This window comes from Bolinopsis microptera, chromosome 4, assembly GCF_026151205.1.
Source record: "Bolinopsis microptera isolate Bmic1 chromosome 4, MBARI_Bmic_1.0, whole genome shotgun sequence".
NCBI classification, from domain to species: Eukaryota; Metazoa; Ctenophora; class Tentaculata; order Lobata; family Bolinopsidae; genus Bolinopsis; species Bolinopsis microptera.
In genome coordinates this window covers 1,602,363-1,628,871 of record NC_087075.1, presented here as the reverse complement: position 1 = coordinate 1,628,871, position 26,509 = coordinate 1,602,363, and the positions used below count along the sequence as shown (strand labels likewise).

Below are 26,509 nucleotides of genomic sequence, written 5' to 3'. Positions count from 1 at the left end.
GGTCCTTGCTAGACCACAGCAGGGACAAAAGGAAATCGCGGCATGTACGGAATCGCGATTTTTCCCATTATTTGCGACAAATTTTATGTGTAGTTCAATGTATAGCCTGTTAAATTTCGCGGTATCGCGATTTTTTGCCAAAATAATCGCGAAATCCTTTTGTCCCTGGACCACAGAGAACGTGCGTAGATATGTGTAGATATGCGTAGATATGCGTAGATGTGCGTTCTAGACGATGTTACTTTCTCATTATATAAGACTTCTTTTGCGCTTTGCCTTTAGCACTCTTTCAACGTATTCGTACTGCACCAAGTAAGAGGCTACCACAGCATTTGTTGTTCTAGACAAGATGAAAAACGTTTATTTTTATTTTGAAAGCTCTGGAAAAAGACAACTTTATAATTTACAGTCACTTGTGAATGTAACGGGCAAGCTACTTTCTTCCTAGACGCAGTTACAGTATCTAAACACGTTATCTAGGTGAGACGTGAGATAACACGTGATCTAGACGAGATAACACCCTTCCTATATGATAGAATAGATTGTCTAGGACGTGTGTTAATGAGCCAACAAGCTGAGAACATAAAACGCTTAATGGCAGACAATTCTGCCATTAAGGACACAGTTGCCTACTAACGTTAGCACATGAAATACTACAGAAGTAGAAGATAGAACTGGTATGTTTTCTTACTGACGTTAGCACATGAAATAAGCCTACAGAAGTAGAAGATAGAACTGGTATGTTTTCTTACTGAAGTTAGCACATGAAATAAGGCTACAGAAGTAGAGGATAGAACTGGTATGTTTTCATCGCCCTTTTTGCCCTTTTTTGTCGTCTCCGGTCCTTGATACAATTTTTTTGCCGTTTATTATATTTTTGATGACTAATTATCCTGATCCAACATTCTTATGTTCCAATCTGTGGTATTTATCAGGCCCTAATTTTCATATATTTTGATGACTTAAATATGCAAAAATGGAGTGATTTTTATTTTATCTCAGAAATTAGAGCCATTTAAAATCCAAACATTACTTTCAACTCACCCTGTAGAGCTGAATAGAGTTACCTTCAATAACAAATAGAAGGTATAGTAATACCTGCTTAATACTTTATAACAAATAGAAGGTATAGTTGTTGGTTACCATGGTAACTCTATAGTAATACCTGCTTTATACGTTGGGCGCTCAAGTGGCAAGGGACGAGAAAAATAAAGGCTCAGAAAGGACAGTAGTTCAATAAGTACACGTATGTGACCGGCTTGGAGATTCAAATCTATAGGGCTCAACATCATCAAATTGTAGATGTGATATAACTTATGAATCTGATTTATTATGAGCTGACCGAGCGATGTTCTGGTATCATGTTGGCGAGGTTCTGGTATCATGTTGGTGATTTCCTTGATTAGACGAACTAAGCGCTGGGATATTGTCATTAATCAGGGGAAGTACCACCGGAATGGTCCGCAGGTTTACTACTACGAAAATCGTACTCTGGATAATAATATCATCATTGTTTAATATCATCAACCCGTAATTTTGTGGATAAGAAATGCTTTACTTTTCCTATCGATGGGTCGTAGGATAAAACTACTTGATTTACTGTGGGATGGGCGTTCATTCACGATAAACATGCAGAAATAAACTAATGCGACAGTTATTTACACAACACACTATAAGTTATTTTATATAACTCATTTTAAGTTATTTACATAACTCACTATAAATTATTTATACAGCATACTATAAGTTATTTATATAACTCACTATAAGCTATTTACATAATTCACCATAAGTTATTTATATAACTCACTATAAGTTATTTATTTAACTCACTATAAGCTATTTAACATAACTCACTATAAGTTATATTACATAACTCACTATAAGTTATATTACATAACTCACTATAAGAGTATAAGTTACGATAAAACTGCTCTAAAAACGGAACACACTAATGAGACAGGAGCAGATTTTGAAATCTTACGAAGGCAGACAGTGTTAGATATTAGCAACTATTAAATATAACTCTCATTTAAATTCACCTTTGAGTCTTCAGAGCATTATCATAACTGGTCCTTAGTCAAACGATTAAGTTTCTGTCGCGACGTAGCCAAACATATATTATTCTCTAATAAAATTGTCTTAGACTTTAATTGACATTGCACTATATATTAACTAGATTTGACGGTTTGCTGCCAATTTCAATATTTATATAGATCCATTTAAAAAATTAATGAAACAAAGTTTGAATAATAAGAACTTATTATTTGAACTTTGTTTCATTTTTTTCTTTACCTTGCTCCTTACTCTCAAGTAGAGCACTTTAGTGCCGATAAAGGAAATAACACTATTATTATATAGATCCATTTAAAATAAAAAATTAATTAATATTCACATTTTTGCAGAAGCCCGTGTTAACAAAAGGTGCTACCAGCGTAGACTTTGACCAGCAAGAAGAAAAGATTTACATCGCCAGTCGTAACTCAATCTATAGGGTCAGCTTCGATGGGTCCGGTGAGTCGGGTTGTCATGTAGAAATATAGAGTAATGTGGAAAATAGATTTAATTTCTGGGGTCGGGAGCGTGCTCTTTCCAATTGATTATATAGCCTCGTATCGACCAGGTGAATGACTATAATATGTGAATTACTTTTGGTCCACTGTGAACACTAGTCACGCTATATAACCTAGTTGGGGAAATTTTTCTTGTTTATTACTATAAGTTATTTTATGTAACTCAGTATAAGTTATTTATGTAACTCATTATAAGTTATTTTATGTAACTCATTATAAGTTATTTAATGTAACTCACTATAAGTTATTTAATGTAACTCACTATAAGTTATTTTGTGTAACTCACTATAAGTTATTTTATGTAACTCATTATAAGTTATTTAATGTAACTCACTATAAGTTATTTAATGTAACTCACTATAAGTTATTTAATGTAACTCAGATTTTGAGAGGATATTTGAGACGGAGGGCGGTGTTATGAACTATGGTTTCGCTTCTATTGCTGACATTTGTGTGGATTGGATCGGAAGGAATGTCTACTACGCAGAACTCTATACTGGCAATATTTGTAAGTAATATTTGTAATATTTGTAAGTAAAATTTGAAATATTTGTGAGTAATATTTGTAATATTTGTAGGTAGTTCTTACATTTTATGTTAAACTTTTAGTTCCAACACATGCTAGATTAATGCAGTTTTGTTACGTTTTTTCATGTTTAAGAATTTAAATCGGATTTGAATATAGTAATAGAAAAAGAGACATTACTTAGAAACTGACTCACAAGCGAAGTCAGTAATATAACGCAAAAGGAGTCGCATTAGATACTGGGACGCTTTGTCAAGAAATGACGAGTTGTTATCAGCAAAATGTTATCTTAGATACGAATTATTGAGCTGTAAAGTGCAGCATTATCGTCTGATAACCTCTAATGATATGGGTAGCACATCCTCGTAGGATGCTCTGATTAATGAGAAACTGAGCGAGAAATTGTGCGATATGACCTTGAAGTCCAAAACACGGTATCACGTGATTCTACAGTCGTTCTGTACGGCCTGGTGAACACTTTTTTTACCTTTGTCACGTGATCTTACAGCACGTCACGTGGTATGACGTCATGTCACGTGGTATGACGTCACGTCACGTGGCCCATGTACTATCAGATGAAGTAGCGATGGAGATTCGATATTCGTATCATGTCACATGTCATATCGCGTTCTAAACATTTTCTTAAACAATAGTTAATTTCACATAAAGCTTCAGTTAATCTAATGTTCAGTAAGGTCGTGCAGCAATAACGGTAACAAGTTCGGCAGTGCAATAACTTAATACCCGTAATATTATTATTCGGTCGATATTAGAACACGATTTCAGTTAGGATATCGTACGGAAAGATAAATCAGTTAATATGAAATAATGAAACCGTAATTTCGAATAACGGCATTCAGATCACATCACGACACGTGGTATGACGTCACGACACGTGGTATGACGTCACGTGGTTAATAGTATGACGCCACGTCAGTCGTCACATAATATAACAACCATATGACTCCCGCAGATGTGAGCACGATGACTGGAAAATACCGAACAGCGGTCGCAAAGGGGATCCCTCTTCTCCACTCCATCACCCTCTCAATGACAGATAAGGAGATTATCTATTCGACCTGGCAGTCCGTTTCTGAGAGTGGCATATACAAGGTAGGAATATTATATTATTAATTATTTTCATAGTCACGTGGTATGACGTCACGTCACGTGCTATGACGTCACGTCACGTGACATGGCAGTCCGTTTCTGAGAGTGGCATATACAAGGTGGGAATATTATATTATTAATTATTTTCATAGTATAGATTAACGAAATGTGACTTAGATGGAGTTTGTCCCATTGAATGTGCGAGTAAAAAATATGATTTAAAGGTGAATGTGCAGTTATTTGTGTGGCTCCTAAGACTAAGAGTATGGTTATAAAGGTGAAACCGCTGCACTTGTGATATAGCTGCGATAATATATGTAGTACTATCAGTAAATATTTTAAAATGATGTCATTGGATGGAATAAAATATCATCATGAACATTGAACATCCGTGCTTTCAAAGTATGCGACCAGAAGACAATTAATCACAGCAAGTCGTACAGAGTTTAAGGTATTCAAAGTGGTTGATTGTTTGAAACACCGTAGCCCACTGCTCCAGGCTTAAAATTTTTATATTATGACTGACGTATTTATTTCCAAAATTCTTCATGATATTAAAAATGGAGATAAATTTAGAGATAATTTAGCAATTTTATCGCCAATATTTTCATTGAATAAAATTCTGTTCAATGCTGAATGAAAAGTTAGCCTTTTAAAATTTGGGGGATTAATGCCATGTGCCATTCACTCAAAAATGTTGTCAGGTTTTTGCATTAATACCAACGATGAAGACATGACAATAATTTTCGCAATTTTCGTTAACGATTGATAACAATCGCAATTGCCAACCATATCATCTAAATCTCTGCGGTTAAGATTTTGGAGCTAGCAGAGAAGTGGTAAAGATAACGAAAAATATGGTTATAAAGTATTTCTCGTCCGATCGCGTCGGGGGATTTGTTGGTCGTTTAAATGTTTAATAGTAAAATCAAAAATTAAGAATTCAGATCAAGCAGCGATTGGCGAAGTTGTCAAAGTGACGAGAATATGATTATTGGTTATATGAATTATGTCTCTCGGTTGATCTCATTGGAGGAATTGTTGATTTTTTGACAGGATATTATCGATAAGGAGATATTCAGTTATGTTTGTAAAGTACAAATGTCTTATTGATCAAGCGACAGGATTATTCGCACAATAACTGTAGTTATATCCACCGCGATGGTTTAATTTGAAGCGAGCTGATTGGTTTACTGAAACCCCGTCATAATGCATTTTGTAATGTCTCGAAGGATTCTAAAATTACCATATAACCATGTCAATGATTGAACGATTATTTGTAAGCGGATTAGGAACTGTTGCTTTCTCGCATCCTGGTCAATTAATTAAATTCTTAATAAATATTTTGTTACAATAACAAACTTTAATGTTTGTTCACTTGTCAAGCTACGAATACTAGATCTTCAAAGCAATACAATTGTAAATAAACCGGAGATAAAGAACAAAAGTTGCACTGTCTTAGTTAGAAGCCACAAAGATACTATAACAACATGGTAAATACGTAATTGCAGTAAACCCCACATTTAGTTTTACCGGCGCTCGGGGCAGGTATAGGACACGAGGGCGTAGGAAACAAGGGCGGTAGACGCAAGAGCGGAGGACACGAGGGCGTAGGACACAAAGGCGTTACCTTCCCAAAAGGGTGGACACAAGGGCGAATCACATGATTAATTTTAACATTGACACGAATGCGGAACAAAAACCGTCCTAAATGATGGTCGTTTTAACTGAGAGGATTGATGGCTTGAAATTGAGTGAACACACCTCAGTGAAATTCGTCTACCCAAAGTAAATACCCGTTTTGGTACGTTCTACCCCTGATCTAAACCCGGGTAACCGTAGCGTCAGCGACTGCGATATTTTGAAGGCCAAGTTTATCACATGAACATCTAGGCAGTGTTTGATTGGCTTAAGCACGTTACCAAACCCCAAAATCTGCTGCTGAGTTACAGCTGAGTTTAAATCTGGGTGATTATTTGTCACATCACTATGTTTTGTTTCAAATTTACACGTGAGTAGATCCAATTCTTCGAGCTAAGCTCTACCTCAACCAGACTGTTGAGAACATCAAAAAACCCGTTTGTCAATGTTAAAGTGATTCGCCCTCGTGTCCTCCGCTATTGTGTCTACCGCCCTTGTGTCCGGTTCCCTCTGGGGCAACCTTCCACAACAAACCAAAGTGTTACTATGTGTTCTATTAAACCCTGTTTTTGCAGGTCAGTATGGACGGAAGAAGCGCGGTAACGAAGATCCACAACTCAGAGACAGCCGGTTCTAAGCCGTGGGGATTGTTGGTGGACTACCAGGACAGGAGACTCTACTGGATCACAAAACTGGACGAGGAGAACCAGGACTCTATCAGTTAGTTTTCTTACACTATCCCCCTCCCCCACCACTTAACCTATCCCCCCCCCCCCCCCCCTCCCCCCCCCCCCCCCCCCCCCCCCCCCCCCCCCCCCCACCACCTTAGACTAGACGAGGAGAACCGTCAACTGGAGTATTCTCCTCCTTAAACGAGACGGTTTAGTTATGATGAGAATCGACACCTTTTTCTCTAGTTTAACCGATGCAAATAATAAATGCATTTCCGTCTGTTGAACGTAAGAAAGGCTAATAATACTGATAACACCGTACTACAGAGTCCAGTAACCTGGACGGAAGCAGGGTGGTCCCCCCCCCCCCTCTTCTCCCCTTAATACTGATAACACCGTATTACAGAGTCCAGTAACCTGGACGGAAGCAGGGTGGTACAGCTCAAGAAAGGCTCCACCAACTTAATAAACTTCCTGGCAGTTCACAAGGACCAAGTTTACTACTTTGATGAGAGGAGAGAAATGGTTACCAGCTTCAACAAATCAAGTTAGTTTCATTTTGTTTTCTTATTTCAGTTTAAGTTTAAATTTTACCTTTGAAACTTTTAATCTAGAATGTGATGTTGACTTCTTTGTCGTGAAATTTACACATGAATTAACAAAATAAAAACCATTACAGGTGGAGCTGATACGGGCTACCAAGCAAATATATCGGACTGGGCCGGAATATCAGGAGTAGGCATGGTCCATCCAGCCCAGCAACCTTGGGGTAAGTTTAATTTAGGCGAATATCGAATATTTTGAACTTATATACCCGAATCTTAGTAATAAAGCAAGCGACGTAAAAAGTAAAATCTCAGTAATAAAGCAAACGTGTCTAGACACATTTAGGTACCAGTCAATACCCGTGTCGTTCCGGTACAACGCCATTCGATAATGAACCCAGGAACGGCTATAAATTTAATAGAGATTAATATTTAGTCTAGACGTACGATAAATTCAAGAAATAAGATTTAGTTATATAGTAAGTTGGAATATATTTGACATTTCTTTCGCGGAATATTGACATTGATTGAGGTCACAGGGGGGGGGGGGGGGGGGGCGAAGTCAATTTTCAGATATTTTGTAGAGTCGGTCAAATTTTTCAAATACTTTTTTTTATCCGTTTTGAGATATTGCGCGTCAAAAATTGAGGTTTACATGTAATTATATTGCAAATGAAAACTTCGAATGAATCTTCTTTTACAGTGTACAACTTAAGACCTTGTAACTTGGCACAAGTGTTCTTCAAGTTCTTGTCCTAAAATGATGTAGCGATTTTGATTTTGTTGGGCTAGGTGTTTGTTGCACACATGCGCCAGATAGGAACTGGCAAAAATAAATGTTTGACCTCGGACCCCCCGTGTCCTTAAAAGATCTGCATAAAATCGACAGTAAGTTACACCCACGCAAACTCTAACTAGGCAGAAAAGTCTGAATTTAATAACTAAAGTCTAGTCACAAAGTGATCAGATTAGTATAATTTGACGTTCATTTAAACGAATATTAAGAGTTAGTAGTTACTGCTAGAAAACCCCAAGCTGTAGCTGTTGCTTATAACAAAACTACAGAACTAGTGAGCTTCAGTGAATCAGTATATGTCTCAAGGTCGACAATCTTTGTAAATGATAAAATAGAACTGAAGGACTCTCTTAGTATTCTTTAATATAGGGTCTAGACTCTAGAGTCGATATTATCATTGAAAAATGGTGAAAAATGGTGATAAATGGTGAAATTTGCAAGTTCTGGGACCCGATTCACCATAAAATTTTTTCACCATTGCCTCCCCACCCCCCCCCCCCCCCCCCCCCCCCCCCCCCCCCCCCCCCCCCCCCCCCCCAACAAAATTACAGAACTAGTTGGCTAATGGCTGGACAAGATAACCGGACGAAATATCACTGTTATACCACTGTTATAGTTATACCATGTTGTCGGCAAAGTGTCGTGTCGGAGATAATATTCAGTAGGTTAATCAGTAAAAGCCAGCACCATCACCCTTTAAACTGTATCTCTGGTATTAGCAGCACCAGCAAACCCTGTTTAACTGGTATCCCGTGTTAGTGCTGGTGAAGGTACCGTATAGCTAGCAGCTACATGTCTCATTTTTATATAGTATAATATTGTGTAGGCGATGTCGAAACATGCTCGAAACATGCTGGAGTGAACAGAATTTAATATTTTTGTAGAAAAAATTTTTTTTGTTCGAGGCGTCTAATTTTTGAAAATGGACAAAAAAATACGAAAACATATTATAAGGCTACCAGAGAAAGAAAACTGCGGGTACTAAGTCAGAGATTCAATGGCCTGTTTCAACGTTCACTGTCAGAGTATCGGCTTGTTATTGCAACAGTGTGACACATTAGGCGAGCAGATGTGACTCCAACGGTAAAGAAGGTACTGGATGTAAGATGTTGGTAATAGAGATATCCATCAGTCGTTTATAAGGATTAAGTTCTTAATGATAGAGAGGCTTTAATCAATGATGAAACGTTAATTATCATGAAAAGGAAACAGTTCATTTCAAGGTCTAGCAGCTTGCTTATCCCGCTTTGATGACCCGTAACATGGCAACAGGTGCACTAGTCGGACACGTCATGTTAAACAAGGAATATCTATAATTAGATAGCAAATTGCAAAAGCATTTGTTGCCATGGTAACTGGCACCGAGGTCCAAGGTGTACAAACTTCCAAACCTTTTGGATATGAGTTGTTAAAAATTGGGCGGAATATAGCGACTGGTTGTCTAGTCTCAAAATATGTTTAAGTTGCAGAGTAATACTGCAGTAAATTATGGCGAAGTTCCAGCTCAACCCCTCAATATAAAATGTTTCCTTGTGTTTCAGTGTACTCAAAGTGCGGTCAAAGCATTTCACCTTGCCCACATCTATGTTTACTTACTCCGGAAACAACAGACTTCTTCCACTGTCAATGCAGTCTGGGGTACGCCAATGTCCCTAATGTCGGATGTGTCCGTGAGTATTGCTCTGCTTTTTAGAACCTCACTTGACTTTGTCGAATGTGTTTTCAATAATTTAAATGAACTGTTCTTTCGATTAAAATTGAAAAGGAAATGTTTCCTCAGAGGATAGCAAGTTTGCTGTGATGGTTACAGACTCTGGTATATACGAAGTAAACGCCAACTCAGAGGCGTTACCAAGACAACTGCCTGTCAGGATTACTCCCTCTGTCGACCGTTAGTATCTGTCTGTCTGTCTGGCTGGCTGTCTGTCTGGCTGTCTGTCTGTCTGTATGTCTGTCTGTCTGTCTGTCTGTCTGTCTGTCTGTCTGTCTGTCTGTCTGTCTATCTGTCTGTCTGTCTGTCTGTCTGTCTGCCTGCCTGCCTGCCTGTCTGTCTGTATGTCTGTCTGTCTGTCTGTCTGTCTGTCTGTCTGTCTTCTCTGTCTCTTGGTCTCTCAGCTAACTCTCTTTTCATCAGGTGTCCATGTTAACCCAGTCTCACAAGAAATAATATTCCTGGATTCTCAACTTGGTAGAATTGCCCGCACTACACTCGAAGGAGATGGTCAGTACTGAGTTATTATTATCAGGTTTTATTGGATTCTCAAAAAATCAAGTTCTATCTTTTCTCATGTCATAGTCAAAAGTTAAGTGGAGCAAAGCTTCATTTCACATTCGAAGTTTACACGAGGATAGGACATCAGAAAAGGTTGGAGTATATTGAATGTTGTAATTCCTCCCTATTTCAGGCACTAAATCACTGATTGACCGTATGCTGGAGGGTGCAAGGGAACTTCAAGTAGACTATGTTAACAAGCTTATGTTCTGGATTATCGGGGATGCTCTAAAGGTAAGTGGTTTCTGCATTTACTTGATAACTTAGTCACTTTAAAGTCATGTTGTTGGTAATCTTAAACGATGGTGTGGCTTGTAATTTGTATGGTCAATCACTTCCAGATCCAACAAGTCATTTTGTCGGATACCATACATAATACCCCTTATAATTGCATATTATTCATATTTCCTAAACCCATCACCACCTACTATGACACATCTAAATATCCGTGCTGTATATACTATATACACGGCAAGTCTCAACTCTCAGGAGGTACACTTTCCGTGTAACGTTACACCCTTAATTAGCCGTTTATATAGAGTAAGAACATATATTGAGCTCTGTAGGTCCTATGGTGTAGTGGTTAGCACTCAGGACTCTGAATCCTGCGACCCGAGTTCGAATCCCGGTAGGACCTTCTTTTGTTCCCTGTTCGCATTTTAACTATTCCTAATAATATCATATTGATATGAAAACGTCTTGAGATTGAATTCCAAATCGATTAACTTGATGAAAATGTATAATTTTTGATGCAATATTGTAACTATAAAATTTAGGATAAAGTTTTAAAAATAAAGGATTTTTTACAAAAGAAGGTCCTACCGGGATTCGAACTCGGGTCGCAGGATTCAGAGTCCTGAGTGCTAACCACTACACCATAGGACCCATATCTACTATAAAATGTATAATTTTCAGACTTTCTGAAATTACAGTCTAAAGGGTTTCTAACTATATTAATAGATATTATGATAGCTCCCTGTAGCTTATTTTGGCTGAGTGTTTACGAAAAGGACGACGTGAATCGAATGACCTGAGTTATCTAGATAATGCATGTGAACACAAAATTGTGTATTAAAGTGCTCACTCGATTTCATCAAACTGCTGTTTGTTATTGTATTTAGTCAGCTTATTATGAGAAAATTGGAAAATTAGACATTAGGTTGTCATCATGGGTCCTATGGTGTAGTGGTTAGCACTCAGGACTCTGAATCCTGCGACCCGAGTTCGAATCCCGGTAGGACCTTCTTTTGTATCTTTTATCGATAAGAGCGGCTCATAAACACCCTAGATCTGTATTAATTATTGTTCGGAAAGATTTGAAACCGTAGTGGTGCACTAAACTACTCGGATAACTAGGTTTAGTCAGGTGAAGACACTTTGAGTGGTTCTGAAGTCAAGGCTAACAACTTCAACTATACGTATACAGAATAATCAGTGATTGATTGCTGGCCTGCCTCATATATTCGCAAAGACTACTGTATCATGTGTATGGCATGGTGTCTCATATTAAGGGAGCTGGTGCCTTTATAAGCATGATCAGTCTAGGGATACCAATTACCATACTGAGGATGGCCATGGTCACATAATATCATTATTATTATGCACATAATATCCTTATCATTATGCACATAACATCCTTATTATTATGCACATAATATCCTTATCATTATGTACATAATATCCTTATCATTATACACATAACATCCTTATTATTATGCTTATACTAACAACCAATACATTCATCTAGACACGCTCCGTTACTAAAGTTAAACTTGTAGAATCAGATAAATATCAGAGTTGTACACTCTGATTCATCAGAATCAGATAAATATTAGAGTTGTACACTCTGATTAAATATTATTATATTTCCTTCGCATTATTCCACACATTACATTACAGGTAGCGGACACAGACGGTAATTCTACTCGAACAGTACTAGAAACAGGCATGACACATTACATTACAGGTAGCAGACACAGACGGTAATTCTACTCGAACAGTACAAGAAACAGGCATGACACATTACATTACAGGTAGCGGACACAGACGGTAATTCTACTCGAACAGTACTAGAAACAGGCATGACAGGGGCGGAGCAGGTTATTGTGGATAGCTTGAGTGGAGTTCTGAGGTGGATTGTACATGAGGACAAGCCTTGGAAAAAGAGGAGCACTTCTAAACTCAGTATTGTTTCTGCTAAGTAAGTTGTTTATTTTGAGGAGCACTTCTAAACTCAGTATTGTTTCTGCTAAGTAAGTTGTTTATTTTGAGGAACACTTCTAAACTCAGTATTGTTTCTGCTAAGTAAGTTGTTTATTTTGAGGAGCACTTCTAAACTCAGTATTGTTTCTGCTAAGTAAGTTGTTTATTTTGAGGAGCACTTCTAAACTCAGTATTGTTTCTGCTAAGTAAGTTATTTATTTTGGGCCATATTTTCTGTAATAAAACTGAAGTTTGTTGGGTTTTCAAGCAAATTTTAATTATGATTAACTATAAGCACAGGCTGCTAGAGTTTGGTTGCAGCAAATCCAAGTATCATATCAGTAAATGATCTGACTAATCAGATAAGTTGATTAAAGTTATTTCATCTCGTACATTGTCAACAATTAACAACAATTAACACAATTAACACACTTTCCAGATACTCAGGAGAGATGCTGACTAAAATACCCCTACCTTCCGAGAGTGTAGACTCATTGGCCAGCTCTCGAGATCACGATCTGTTGATTTGGGTTAGTTTTCAAACACAAGGGTTATATTTTCAACCAACTTCTACTTTAACAGTGTCACACGTAGTTCATTTTTCCACATTACAATAATTTGTGCTAAATCTCAAATGATCATTTGAATCGAACCAAAATTGTTTGCAAGCTCACAATCCCAACTCGCGGCACCCTCCAAACCATCCTGTCTCCAGGTAAACAAAGCGACCAACAAGATAGAGTTTATACACATGAATGATACGTCACTTAACGTTAAAGTTAACTCTATCGATGTAGAGGAAGGTACAGTAAGTCACGTGGCAATGGTCAGCTCCGAGATTTATTACAGAGTTGAGGAACCTCCTTCTGGCACAGGAACAGGTAATCTTCACTTTCTATTTATCATTTTTATAATATTTTTGGCAACAGTTTGACTGTTAATTTGATTTGAATGTATGTAAGTTATATTCCACTTCGATGCTTTGTTGAAGAATATTTTCATGGGTATATTAATGGTGATTAGGCCCTTCAGTCTTGTGTAATTCAATAAATGTGTGTTTAATTACGTCCTAAAAGATAAGTATTAGTAAGTATTAATGATAAATATATTTAAGTATTACCTAAATATATTTTCAGTTGTTGGGTACCTCTACAAAACAAGTATAACAGACTGGAGTGAACGGACCCGTATAACCAAGATACCTCCAATCAAACATCTGCTTCTCTACGACGCTTCTCAGAACTTCTGGAGGGGTGCGCGGCTCATTTTTACTTTATTTAATTAATCTTTACTTAATTTACTTAACATTTAACATTCATATCACACAGCATGGATTATTCCAACATATATGTTCATAAAATTAGAACGACTTATCATCTCATCTCCCTGAAAATCGCTCAAATGTTTTAAACTAATTTTTGATAATACGCAATTTGTGATAATTTGTATCATTGTTAAATGTTATTTTAATACCAGGAGATATAAAGGAGATCCAATCAAACGACACATTAGTGGACTACGATACTGCAGCTAGTTACTGTAAAGACGTGTACCAAGGAACACTGGCTGTTATCAAGGACCAGGACCAGAACAACGAGATTTTACAACAGCTCAGGGGTGATGAGGTTAGTGTAGGTGGAGGGAGCAGGGGTGATGAGGTTAGTGTAGGTAGAGGGAGCATTTTCTGCCCTAGAAAACCAACCACCAGAGCAATTTTAGGTGTTAGAATTGATTTTTGTTGTTCTTTAAATTTATATTTAGGCCATTGAATTTTGGGTGTTGGAACTTTGAGAATTTTTTTATTTCATAATTTTTTTGGACATAAGTAAAACTATTGAATAGCAAATAAACTTAAAATACAAAAACATTTAACATTGAAAAAAAATCAACCATTTACCATAATTTAAATTAAAACTTAGAAAAGAAAACTTAGAAAAGAACTAATCAAAATAAGCAAAAAAAGGAGCAACTCCACATAACTTTATATCGGTGCGTATATAATATTTCATTGAACTGAAAATAACAAAAATAATTTAAAACACATTTGGAGTAGTAGAAGCCGGAGCTGAAACTACGTTAGGTAGACTTGTTTTAATCTATCGTGGACTTGTTGTTGAAGGATATTTTTCAGTGGTATTTAGGAATAGACTGAACAGGGTGTTTCTGCAACACACACTTATATCTAGGGAGACAGTACTTGTTCCACACAGCAGGATAACACCGTGTATCAGGATTAACATCCAGCTTGTAGAGTTGCAGAAGATCAGACATACACTCCCTTATCTCCTGATAGGTGTGTTGTGTGTAGTGGGTTAGAGTTGGGGTCCAGACAGGATCTGAGGGTGTCTGTATAACACGTGACAGAGCAACAGCAGCAGCTGTCACCAGAGAGGGAGTGTAACTCAGGAATGTGTGTCCGTGTACCTGGGATCTATTGCACAGATACTCGGTAAAGAACTGCTCAGCAGAGTCACCACCAGACGCTTTGAGGAACCTATCTTGGAAGTCCCGAGTAGTGGGGGAGTTAATCTCGTAGTCGAGTGTATTCAGGATCATAACCTCCATCCTGAAGAGCTGGCTGACAGAGTAGGTGTTATCAGTAAGCCACACAAAGCTAGCTGCTAGCCCGGGCGCACATTGCTCCTCTACCTTGCAAGCTATAAACAGGGCTGTTGTTCCCAGGAGTTGCAGGTGTTTGGTTGACATGGACATCTTGGAGAGGAACCTGTCCACGTAGGATACCCCTAGTTGGAATATCTTCTGGGTAAGCCGGAATTCGTCGCAAATTTCGAACATCCAGTCAGTTACAGTAGATCTGTTAGCGAGGGTGATGTACCGCTGTTTCAACATGTATCCTGCTTTTGGTTTGAATTGCTCTTCCAGTTTCCTCAGATAGTTATCAATATCTGCAACATACTCTGGACTTTCCTCAACACTAGCTCCTTCGTCGATGTCCCTGATCTCAAGCTCTTGGACTTCATCTTCCTTTAGCTCGATACTCATATCAGACTCACTGGAAGACAGGTTGATATCCATATCACTTGAACTGTTGGTGGATGCACTGGTGTTGTAGCGCCGGCGTTTAGCTTGTGGAGTATAGGGAGTGACGTCATCTGAAGTTTCCCCGATGTTTGTCATGTCTCTCAGAACTTGGTTGTCCTTTTTGGTTTTTATTCTTTGAGAGGCGGAGGTGATGTAGGGGAAGCAAGAGGATATCATATTTTGGGGTTTTGAAGAGTGCGGGATTGTATAAGATAGTTGAAATATTCTTAGCAAACTGTGATAAAAGCTGAACGAGTCAAATCGAAGATAAAATTAATGATACATGAATCCATTTTATATCTTAAGGGACATAGTCGCTGATTGGGGTTTAAATCTAATCAATTAACCGATACAAACATGACCCCTAACGATAGAACAAAGCCCCTTCAATCAAACTAATTCTTAATTGCCACTTTCCCAGGAAGTAGGAAAACATGTCACTAACTACCTAATAACAGCTTGTCAATTACCGGGCCAATATGATTGATTAGCCTGTTATTGTTTTCCCCCTGGGTCAGTTAGTACCCGATCTGATCCCATTTGTTGACGTCATGGATCATTTGTGACGTCATGGATCACTTGTTAACGTCACTAATCCCCCAGATGTGGATAGGATATAGGAGAGCAGACGACAGTGCTGCAGACTGGACCTGGCAGGGAGGTGATCTGTCTCTCTACACAAACTGGGCCCCGGAAGAACCGGAGGACTTCATCTCTGTTCCGGGTTAGTTACTGTTCAGGTTATTTAAAGGAGTTTCTACCTTGTTCCGCGATAATGCGTTCCATGATGAACAACGGTCAACTTTTTTATCAGCGATCTGATATTTGGCCATTAATTATTGTGATTTGTAAATAAAAAGTCTGGATTTATAACTCTATCTTTGCCCATCTTACATCTTGACTTGCTCGCCAGATCGGTACGCTGCGTTGGGGACTGACGGAAAGTGGTACGGAAGAGGAGCGGAGGAAACACGTGGTTTTATCTGCGAGCGTATTACCCATTCCAACCCCTGCAGGTACGTGACATCACGTGACATCACGTGACACCTCGTATTAAACGAGGATTGTGTGGTTAAGTACCTTAGTGGCCCTAATTTGGACGGTCCTTGATGTCCCGAAATTCGGCTCCTGTGCCTATAGTCTATACTTAGGGCTGGAGAAACTTATTTTTTGCCAAATTAAGACCGATATGAAGTTATTATTGTGTGGTATAATTAATATTACTCTTAGGAAGGACTAACAAGTTAAATTGCTATTTTTCCAGAGAGAAGGAGTGTTCACATTTGTGTCTACCAAGTAAGAGTGGAGCAACGTGTGTCTGCCCTGAATACATTGAGTTAGGTAAGATTCACCACAGTCCTTAACTTGTAGATTTCAGGGATGCGGCAGTAAGAGGTTCTAACCCCTCTTATCTCTATATAGTCATATCCACTGTGCTCAACCGGATCATTATATTTTAAACTTCCTAGTTCAATCTTTAGTGTTAATTGTTATGCTCACAAGATACGTACTAAGTGAGTTACAAGTGGAATAGGTTAATAATAACTAACTAACTACAGGTCCGGATGGTAAGACATGTAAGAGCAGCCCGTGTGACACAGCTGCTCTTAACTTAATAACTTAATAACTTAATAACTTAAATAACTTAATTAAGTTATTAAGTTAATAATAACTTACTAACTACAGGTCCGGATGGTAAGACATGTAAGAGCAGCCCGTGTGACACAGCTGATCTTAACTTAATAACTTCATAACTTAATAACTTAATAACTTAAATAACTTAATTAAGTTATTAAGTTAATAATAACTTACTAACTACAGGTCCGGATGGTAAGACATGTAAGAGCAGCCCGTGTGATGAAGCTGGTTGTGAGCAGGGTTGTTTTATCTCTTCTGACCTGACTCCTACATGCACCTGTCGTCCTGGTCAGTAGTAAATACCCTGTATAATGTAATGCCAGTAATACCCTGTAATACCCTGTAATACCCTGTCTAATGTAATGCCTGTAATGTCTGTGATACCTGTAATACCCTGTCTAATGCCTGCTTTTAGAAAGGTTTTTTTAATTGTCACAGGACCCAACAATTATCTTATCTAATGAATTATATCTTATGTTTGTGGATATTGACCCCTATTGAGTATCTAATATCTATCAGCACTTAGTTATGATGCAGGCTAATGAATTATATCTATGTTCGACTGTTTTATTTCTGGCAACCATAACATCACTTTAACACGTTTATATTAGTTTCCATTGTTTATATTCGTTTAATTAGTTTCCACCAGCTATATATTATATCTCTTTCAGGTCAAGTGGCACGAGAAGACTTCGGTAAAAAGATCTGTACAATTTCCCCAAGTGCTCTGATAATAGCAACCACCAACTCTATCATCTACAGAACCCTTGAAGCTGCCGTTCCTTACGTCTCTACGATAGCTCAATCTTGTGAGTATTATAACACGTGACTTCATCACAAAACCACGTGACTTCATCACAAAACCACGTGACTCTATCACAAAACCACGTGACTTCATCACCAAACCACGTGACTTCATTTACGAACAGCATATTACTCTTTATGAAAACCAGACGACCCAAGTCTAAAAACTTTGTGGTCTAAAAACTAGCCTCGTTAGAAAGAGGCTTGTTAGAAATAGGGGGACAATATCTATCCTAACCTAGAACAGACTTTCCCCCTCCTTCTTAACAAATTCCCTTCAGACGTCCAGCAGACCTCATCCCTGGCCGTCAACGCCCTTACCAACCAAACCTACTACTCGGACGGCATCTCTAATGAGGTTAACAATACGGCCACTTTCTGTTCACAAATAACTATTATCTAGTTATATATTTTAACACAATTTTATTAGTGATCTAAATATATAAAACTGGTTTATTTGTTCACTGTTTACTGTTTACTGTTTACTGTTTACTGTTTACTGTTTACTGTTTACTGTTTACTGTTTACTGTTTACTGTTTACTGTTTACTGTTTACTGATTTTCTGAAACAATGCTGCTACTTGGGTTATAATTTACGCTGTTTTTAAACTCTACTAACTAAACTGACCTTGATAACAGGTGTTTGTGATACACAAAGTAGGAACTGATAACGAGGAGGTTGAACAGTTGTTCCGGGAGAAATTAGTTAACGTATCCGGGATTGTGGACTTGGCTTATGACTGGCTTGACGAGCGTCTTTACTACGTTTTGCATACACCGCAAGGTCAGTGTCATCATAGATTGTTTCTTATTTTGTTGTTTTTAGTACTGTTCCGTTTTACATCTTTCGATCTTATAGTTCTTATTTTACAATGTTTTGAGGGTGTGAAATCGTGAAAATTACTTATTAGTCATTATATTTACCTTATTTCATATGAAAACCAAGAGAGCCTGATGATGAGATATTATAGGAGATTGAACACTGTAATTATATGCTGTTTAGTGTTTATGCTATCAGAACAGTAATTAAAACTGACTGATTCATTGGCCAGGGTACACGATAAAACGGCGGAAAGTGAAACATCTTCTCGATTACCAGGATCTTCTTACGGAAAAGGAACCCATTACATCACTCTGGGTAAATACCAATAGTCTGTCTGTCTGTCTGTATGTCTGTCTGTCTGTATGTCTGTCTGTCTGTCTGTCTGTCTGTCTGTCTGTCTGTCTGTCTGTCTGTCTGTCTGTCTGTCTGTCTGTCTGTCTGTCTGTCTGTCTGTCTGTCTGTCTGTCTGTCTGTCTGTCTGCCTAACTCCCAACACCCTCCTACAGCTACACAGCAACTATCAGTTCATGTACTACACCATGGCTGATGGGAGTGTTAAGAGATGCTTATTGGAAGGTAAAGCCTGTAAGGTAATCTACACAGCGTTAGATGGTGGTGGTTACAAGGTTCATGCTGTCACTTCAGACCCCAGAACTAAAACCTTGTATCTGGCAACATCCAGGTTAGTTCATTGCTAAACCCTTGATTTTTACCTCAGAGTGTTTTTTGTTCTAAATTTGGGGGGGGGGGGGGGGGGGGGGGGGGGGGCCAACCATATTAAAGTATATTAAAGTATATCCCCGGGTCAAAATCGGAAAAAATCCTACATTTTAATATACTTTAATATACCTACAATTAGAAGATTTATATTCTTCGTTAAGATTTACATGATGAACTATATTTTTCACTCAGATTCGCAAGATAAGCCTGTTTTAGGACTAGTACATGAATTTCCATCCAGATTGGTCAAAAATTGGCTGAGCTATGAGCTTTAAAAAATATGCCCATATTTGGGCATACGCTTTTGCCCAAATTCGCTTTTGCCCAAATTCGATAAAATTTCAATATTTTTTAATGAGACTAACTCTATGTGAAAGATATAACTCAGTGTTTGTTGAATATAGTGGATACTAAGTAAAAAGACCTCCATGAACAAAATTGGGAAAATTGCACATAATATCTCTGTTCGGAATACAAGCCAAAATGACTTCATTAAAATTGAAATAACTCCATCAGTTTTCAATATTTTTTCAAGAACTTTTTGGAATCGATTAAGAATTTAATATACTTTAATATGGTTGGCCCCCCCCCCCCCCCCCCCCCCCCCCCAATTTAAATTATGATATTAAACGTAGTACAGGGCGAGGATGTTATTTTTGGATAACTTTTAATCTGGGGTACAATTTACTGTCGCCCCACCTTGCTGTATCACAGTTAAACGATTATAATTGTTTTCATTGCAGTTCTGTTATAAAGACTGATCTGGAGGGTAAAGATCCGGTAACTCACATCACCTATGGGGATGGTCAACCTAGTCAACCAGCTGTGGCAGGTAGATCTCACTTTCACTTTCACTTTCACTTTGATATTTATTTTAATTCCACTCTCATTGATTGCAATGCTGCTACATGACCTTCACGACTTTATTACAGTTATTGGAGACACATTCTACTGGGTAGCCGCTGACAAACACGGAGATGTAGTTACTAGAGCAATACGATCTGCAGATATTGAAGGTAAGTGACGTCATTACAACACCACGTGAAGTCATTACAACACCACGTGACGTCATCATAAAACCACGTGACGTCATCATAAAACCACGTGACGTCATCATAAAACCACGTGACGTCATCACAACACCACGTGAAGTCATTACAACACCACGTGACGTCATCATAAAACCACGTGACTTCATAACAACACCACGTGACGTCATCACAACACCACGTGACGTCATCATAAAACCACGTGACTTCATTACAACACCACGTGACGTCATCACAACACCACGTGACTTCATTACAACACCACGTGACTTCATCACAACACCACGTGACGTCATCACAACACCACGTGACGTCATCACAACACCACGTGACGTCATCACAACACCACGTGACGTCATCATAAAACCACGTGAAGTCATTACAACACCACGTGACGTCATCACAACACCACGTGAAGTCATTACAACACCACGTGACGTCATCACAACACCACGTGACGTCATCACAACACCACGTGACGTCATCACAACACCACGTACCGTTACGTCACTATAACTCAGGTAGTACAAAGCGGAAAAAGCTCTACCACGCTCGACTAGAGTACGCTAGTACGGGACAATACGAAAAAGTGAAGAAAATCGCAATAATGGATCCAGCTTTATGCGTTTTTGGTACGTTTGTGATATGTGATAATTCGTAATGTGATTTAGTTTGTTGTTCAGCATGTTTTTGATGACCACAACGTAGAGATTTAAAAACATAAAATTAAACACTTGCACACGATTTTTCTTTTTTTGCTTTTGTCTGTATATTCAATATTTTTTAATTGATTTACTAATTGATTTACTAATTGGTTTACTAATTGATTAACTTATTTATTTGCTAGTTGATTTACTAATTGGTTTACTATTTGATTAACTTATTTATTTACTAATTGATTTACTAATTGATTTACTAATTGATTTACTAATTGATTTACTAATTGATTTGCTAATTGATTTACTAATTGCAGACCCAGAAACGCTCGCCTCCACCTCGTCCAAAACGTCGCTAGTGGCCGGTGTGATCAGTGGGATAGCGATCATTGTAATTTTAGTAGCCATAGTAATCTTCGTTCGGTAAGTTTCACTGATACATCAGTTTTTCATCAGCATTAAAATGTCTCCGACTGCGTCCTTTTAAAAGATTTTTATATTTTTTCCAATTTTTTAAACTACGCAGTATGTTTTTTCCAATAGATGTATTTCTTAATTTCCAAAGTGGTTACCATTATAATATAATATTATAATACTATTATAATATAATATACCAAATAATACTTCTTATTTTATGCAGGTTAAAGAGGAGAGGTTACTATTATAATATACCAAATAATACTTCTTATTTTATGCAGGTTAAAGAGGAGAGGTTACTATTATAATATACCAAATAATACTTCTTATTTTATGCAGGTTAAAGAGGAGAGGTTACTATTATAATATACCAAATAATACTTCTTATTTTATGCAGGTTAAAGAGGAGAGGTTACTATTATAATATACCAAATAATACTTCTTATTTTATGCAGGTTAAAGAGGAGAGGTTTCACTTTCCTCCCATATGAGCGATTACGGAGGAACGATCACGTGAGTTAATCAATAATTTCGTTAATTGACGATGTCAATTCATCGCAGCTCGGCGCGGCACAGTAGCGCATCTCGCTACAATAATTTCGATTTGTCCTAATATACTGATACAACACTAAACTGACTGCTCCAAATTTTCACTTTACTTTTCCCATATTCCCTCGTTTCACAATAAGCACTTATAAAAATTTCTGGAGCAAGCTTCGCCCAAAAACATTGTCTACAACATTGCTCTAACCAGAGCCCTCTCGCTTGCACTTGCAGTAGCGCGCGACCGCCGAAGCTGAAACAAGCGCGTCACGCAGTACGCGTAGACTCATGGCTATGTGAATCTACAGCACAACATTTAGTAGCCATTAACCAACCCCACCTTTAGCAGGTCCTGATGGAGAACATGGGAGATGTAACATACGATAACCCGGTCTATGAGTTTGATCCTGACGATCAGTTAGACAACCCCTCAGACAGACTCGTCCACCTCCCACCCCCTCTAACTACTAGCGGTGCTGAAAACGTGAGCTTCATTATTATTTATTAACGGGCCCTGTGTTAATAGAGCTGAAAATTGAGCTCGTACAACTTTACAAGATCGTGAATTTCAGAAAAGTAGTAGTGAAGCCACTTGCTTTGCATTTGAAGTGATAAAAGGTGATAACTTCAATCGAAAATTGTTCTTCAAATTGTTCTTCAAATAAGTTGAAACTAAAATAGATACAAGATATCAGTCCAGAATCCAGAACTTTACGATGATGTTTTCCTTTCAGGTGGAGGATTATAACATGGAAGTGTCACTACAAGGTTATGAGAACGAGTACGAGGTGTCTGATGACGAGCACGACACTAGCATATTTGACAACGACAAAATATGACGTCACCACATCATCACGTGACCTCATTGATCTTCACGTGACGTCATCAGTTTTTAGTGACATAATAAGTGAGCACAGTTACACGAGGAAATAATGGCGGGCTGGTCCTTGGAATTTCCCTTTTTTCCCAAATATACGACCCGGGAAAGACAATAGTATCAGTATGACTATGACGTCATGACCAAACACGTGACATCATCAGTAACAGCTTGACGTCATTATTGTGACCCTAGTTTGTTCAGACTGACAGATTATTGTATTTATGATATTGAATTGTGATGTAGCCTTATGGTGTGTTTCTTGATAATATGCAAATATTTTTATACAAACTGTATACATTGTGGATACAAACTAAATATATCTCCGATATTTTATGTTCAGTTATTTTTAACAGTTTTATCGCTTTTAGATGATATTTTCTTTCGATAAAGGGCTGCTTTACAATTTGTTAGAATTTAAATTTTGTTATATCAGATAGAATTCGTAGATATTTGCGTCTAAAATGCGGGAGTATTTTCTTCGCTTTCACAACATTTTTCGTTCCCAATATTTTGACTGGTTCCTTTAACCGCGATTAGATTTAGACCTGTCCGAGTACCTGCGTGTTCGTTTATTTCTTGTGAAAGAGTCCTATACATAGCTGCAATACACATACATGTTACATGGTAAGGTCTCCTCCTAGTCGTTGGAGTGGCCTGCATCACACACATCGCGTTGGCGGCGTAACATATGTCTCCACTGTACTCGGTTGGTAGCCAAAGCTTCTGTTGTGTCGTTGTCGATGTTTTCAACACCTGTAAACTTAGCAGCATCTTCGAGTACGCAGGACTTCCAGTTCTTACGGGGTCTGCCCCTTGACCTCTTTCCATAGTTTGGCTTCCAGTTCAACAGAAACCTCGGTAGTCTAGAGTCTGGCATTCTAACTACATGTCCATACCAACGTAGCCTGGCAGCACTGATGAAAGTCTCAACTGACTTGATGCCAGCCCTCCTAAGAACTTCGTCGTTGGTTACATGAAAGAACCATTTAATCCTAAGGATCCTTCTCAAGGAGGTTTGATGGAAAACCTCGAAACGTTTCATCTGCTTTTTGGTGGTGTTCCAGACTTCAGCTCCATACAACAAGATGGTGAGGACAGCAGCCCTATAGATCCTGATCTTGGTTGGAGTCTTTATAGTTCTGCTATTCCAAATGTTCCAGAGCTGATGAAAGGCGCCATTAGCCTTCTGGATACGGACATCCAGGTCTCTGTTGATTGTCCCATCCCCACTAATAGTTGCACCCAGGTAGACAAAGTTGCTAACCTGCTCGACGGGTTCACCCTCAACCGACAGCTCAATACAATCATCCTTGATGAAAGGTCGCTGGGAGGCGCACTTGCTTACAGCCATGCATTGGGTCTTCTTTGCATTTATTCTGAGCCCAGCGTAGGAGCTGTAATGAACTAATAGATCAGTTGATTCCTGTAGGCCTTCCCCTGAGTTGTCCATAATATCTCTTTCTGCAGCACTGCGCCTTGACTGATGATCTTGTTGGTCTCAGCCAGAAATGCAGAAAAGTTTAGGCAGAAATTAAAGACAGGAGGTGCTTGAATGTCACCCTGACCTGTGCCTGAGTTAACATCAAACCAGTCTGTCAGCTCCCCATTAACCCTCACGGCACTCATGGTACCCCCAAAAAATGACTGAAATATTCTGACATATTTTTCAGGCAGCCGATAGTGTCTCATACTGCACCAAATAAAGTCCCTTCTGATAGAATCGAACGCTGCCTTGAAATCCACAAAATTAATGTAGAGAGGAATGTTAAACTCAAGACAGTTATGAATAATAGTTCGGAGAGAATAAATCTGATCAATACATGAGCGGTTCTGTCTAAATCCGCACTGATTCTCCCTGAGGAGACACTCCATACCAGCATGTAACCGCTTAAGAAGAATCATCTGAAAAAGCTTGGATGCTGTAGACCTTAAGGTGATCCCTCTGTTGTTCCCGCAGACTGAAGTGTCTCCTTTCTTCCCAATAACAATGATCACACCCTTTAACCAATCTTCAGGAACAGTCTCTTCTTCCCACACTTTCTTGAATAGACACTCTAGTTGATCAACTAGAGCACTCGCACCATACTTCAGTTGCTCGTTAGTTATCCCGTCCACTCCTGGGCTTTTGTTGTTCTTAAGCTTTGTCAGGGAATAACTAATCTCGTCTCTGGTGGGTGGTCCATCCGAACAAGAGAGAGAGTTAAAGTGGGGTTGGGGTGGTACTGTATCAAGGTCGGCAAGGTTGACACTTGATGATGGGGGGTTCAGAAGTTCAGTAAAGTGCTCCTTCCACCTATCCCTCTGCTGTTGGGGATCCGTGATCTTCCTACCGTCCTTGTCCCGGACACAAGATGCTTGAGGCTTCTTGTTCTTACCAGAGATCTTCTTGATCTTTGCCCATACCTCACGCTGCTGACCTTTGCTCGCTGCTTCCTCAAGATCAGTAGCTACTCTAACTGCCCAGTTATTGTCGTCTAGCTTGCTGCTTTTCTTGACTAACTTATTAAGTTTAGAATACTCTGACCTGTTAGTGTCCGAGTTTGGGTCTTTGCGCTTAAACTGTGCCCGCTGAGTCAATAAATCCTTGGTCTTCCGTGACAGGTGTTGCTCCTTTGCCTTCCGGGGTCTTTTGCCTAGTACCTCCAGTGAGACATCAGTGACGGTCTGACTGAGATTACGCCACATATCCTCGAGGTCGACCTCACTATCCAGACTTGTAAATCGGTTTTGAAGAGCCACATTGTACTCTAAAACCGTAGTACTATCCCTCAGGCGCTCAATGGCAGGCACATTGGGCCTGTTGGCGTTGATCTTTGTCACTGACTGAAGTTTGATTTTCAGCAGTCCTAGAACCAGATAATGATCGGAGCCGATGTCTGCCCCGCGACATACCCTAACATCAAAAAGTGACTGACGAAACCGCTTTCCAATGCAGATATGATCTATCTGATTGACGGTGAGCCCGTTGGGGGACCGCCATGTTCCCTTGTGAATGTTCTTGTGCTCGAAGAGAGTTCCCCCGATGACAAGCTGGTTCGTCGCACAGAAATCCACAAGTCTTGTCCCGTTGTCATTTGATGAGCTATGGAGTGATTCCCCACCGATGACCGCTTCACTTCCATATCTGCCTGATGTTACTTTTGCATTAAAATCGCCGAGCAGTAACTTGATATCGTGACGAGGTAGCCCATCAAATGTATCTGTGAGTGTCCTATAAAACTTATCTTTCTCACTCTCCTCTGCACCCTCAGTTGGAGCATAGGCCACAACAACAGAGATGTTGATTTGCTTACTATGCAGCCTAGCAGTTAAAACCCGCTCCGATGTGGGAGTGAACGATATCAGGGAGTTTCTGATTCGTTTTGAAAGACTGAGACCGACTCCCTGTCTCTTGATCCCGTCGACTCTACCGGAATGGATGAGTAGACTGCCATTGTCCAGTAGAGTGGTGCCAGATCCAGGCATGTGAGTCTCGGTGATCCCCAAAAGATCCAATCTGTACTGATCAATGTTTTTACTAAGTTGGTAGAGCTGTGTAGATGAGCTGACAAGAGATAGAACGTTCCATGTTCCAAAACGTAAAAACTGTTTGCAATAATTT

The 26,509-nt window shown here is 38.8% G+C and overlaps 1 protein-coding gene and 3 non-coding genes across 4 annotated transcripts in view; 3 read left to right on the top strand and 1 right to left on the bottom strand.

The window, feature by feature from the left end:
* Positions 1-23,332, top strand: part of LOC134814511 (uncharacterized) — a 65,822-nt gene extending 42,490 nt beyond the window's left edge. Inside the window, exons 55-85 of the mRNA XM_063822663.1 lie at positions 2,406-2,514; positions 2,956-3,081; positions 4,073-4,212; positions 6,426-6,570; positions 6,928-7,068; positions 7,201-7,290; positions 9,404-9,532; positions 9,643-9,753; positions 9,997-10,083; positions 10,268-10,368; positions 12,168-12,334; positions 12,776-12,866; positions 13,052-13,217; positions 13,473-13,589; positions 13,813-13,961; positions 15,982-16,102; positions 16,292-16,394; positions 16,643-16,719; positions 17,200-17,304; positions 17,688-17,825; positions 18,102-18,178; positions 18,460-18,604; positions 18,873-18,958; positions 19,150-19,325; positions 20,107-20,195; positions 20,296-20,379; positions 20,934-21,044; positions 21,386-21,491; positions 21,941-21,998; positions 22,375-22,512; positions 22,763-23,332. Of these exons, the coding sequence (XP_063678733.1) occupies positions 2,406-2,514; positions 2,956-3,081; positions 4,073-4,212; positions 6,426-6,570; positions 6,928-7,068; positions 7,201-7,290; positions 9,404-9,532; positions 9,643-9,753; positions 9,997-10,083; positions 10,268-10,368; positions 12,168-12,334; positions 12,776-12,866; positions 13,052-13,217; positions 13,473-13,589; positions 13,813-13,961; positions 15,982-16,102; positions 16,292-16,394; positions 16,643-16,719; positions 17,200-17,304; positions 17,688-17,825; positions 18,102-18,178; positions 18,460-18,604; positions 18,873-18,958; positions 19,150-19,325; positions 20,107-20,195; positions 20,296-20,379; positions 20,934-21,044; positions 21,386-21,491; positions 21,941-21,998; positions 22,375-22,512; positions 22,763-22,867 (3,588 nt within the window). The 3' untranslated portion in view covers positions 22,868-23,332. The remainder of the gene's footprint in view (positions 1-2,405; positions 2,515-2,955; positions 3,082-4,072; positions 4,213-6,425; positions 6,571-6,927; positions 7,069-7,200; positions 7,291-9,403; positions 9,533-9,642; positions 9,754-9,996; positions 10,084-10,267; positions 10,369-12,167; positions 12,335-12,775; positions 12,867-13,051; positions 13,218-13,472; positions 13,590-13,812; positions 13,962-15,981; positions 16,103-16,291; positions 16,395-16,642; positions 16,720-17,199; positions 17,305-17,687; positions 17,826-18,101; positions 18,179-18,459; positions 18,605-18,872; positions 18,959-19,149; positions 19,326-20,106; positions 20,196-20,295; positions 20,380-20,933; positions 21,045-21,385; positions 21,492-21,940; positions 21,999-22,374; positions 22,513-22,762) is intronic.
* Positions 10,700-10,771, top strand: Trnaq-cug (transfer RNA glutamine (anticodon CUG)). Its single transcript has one exon. It is a non-coding gene; the product is annotated as a tRNA-Gln (tRNA).
* Positions 10,948-11,019, bottom strand: Trnaq-cug (transfer RNA glutamine (anticodon CUG)). The gene has a single exon. It is a non-coding gene; the product is annotated as a tRNA-Gln (tRNA).
* Trnaq-cug (transfer RNA glutamine (anticodon CUG)) lies at positions 11,306-11,377 on the top strand. Its single transcript has one exon. It is a non-coding gene; the product is annotated as a tRNA-Gln (tRNA).
* Positions 23,333-26,509: the final 3,177 nt, after the last annotated feature.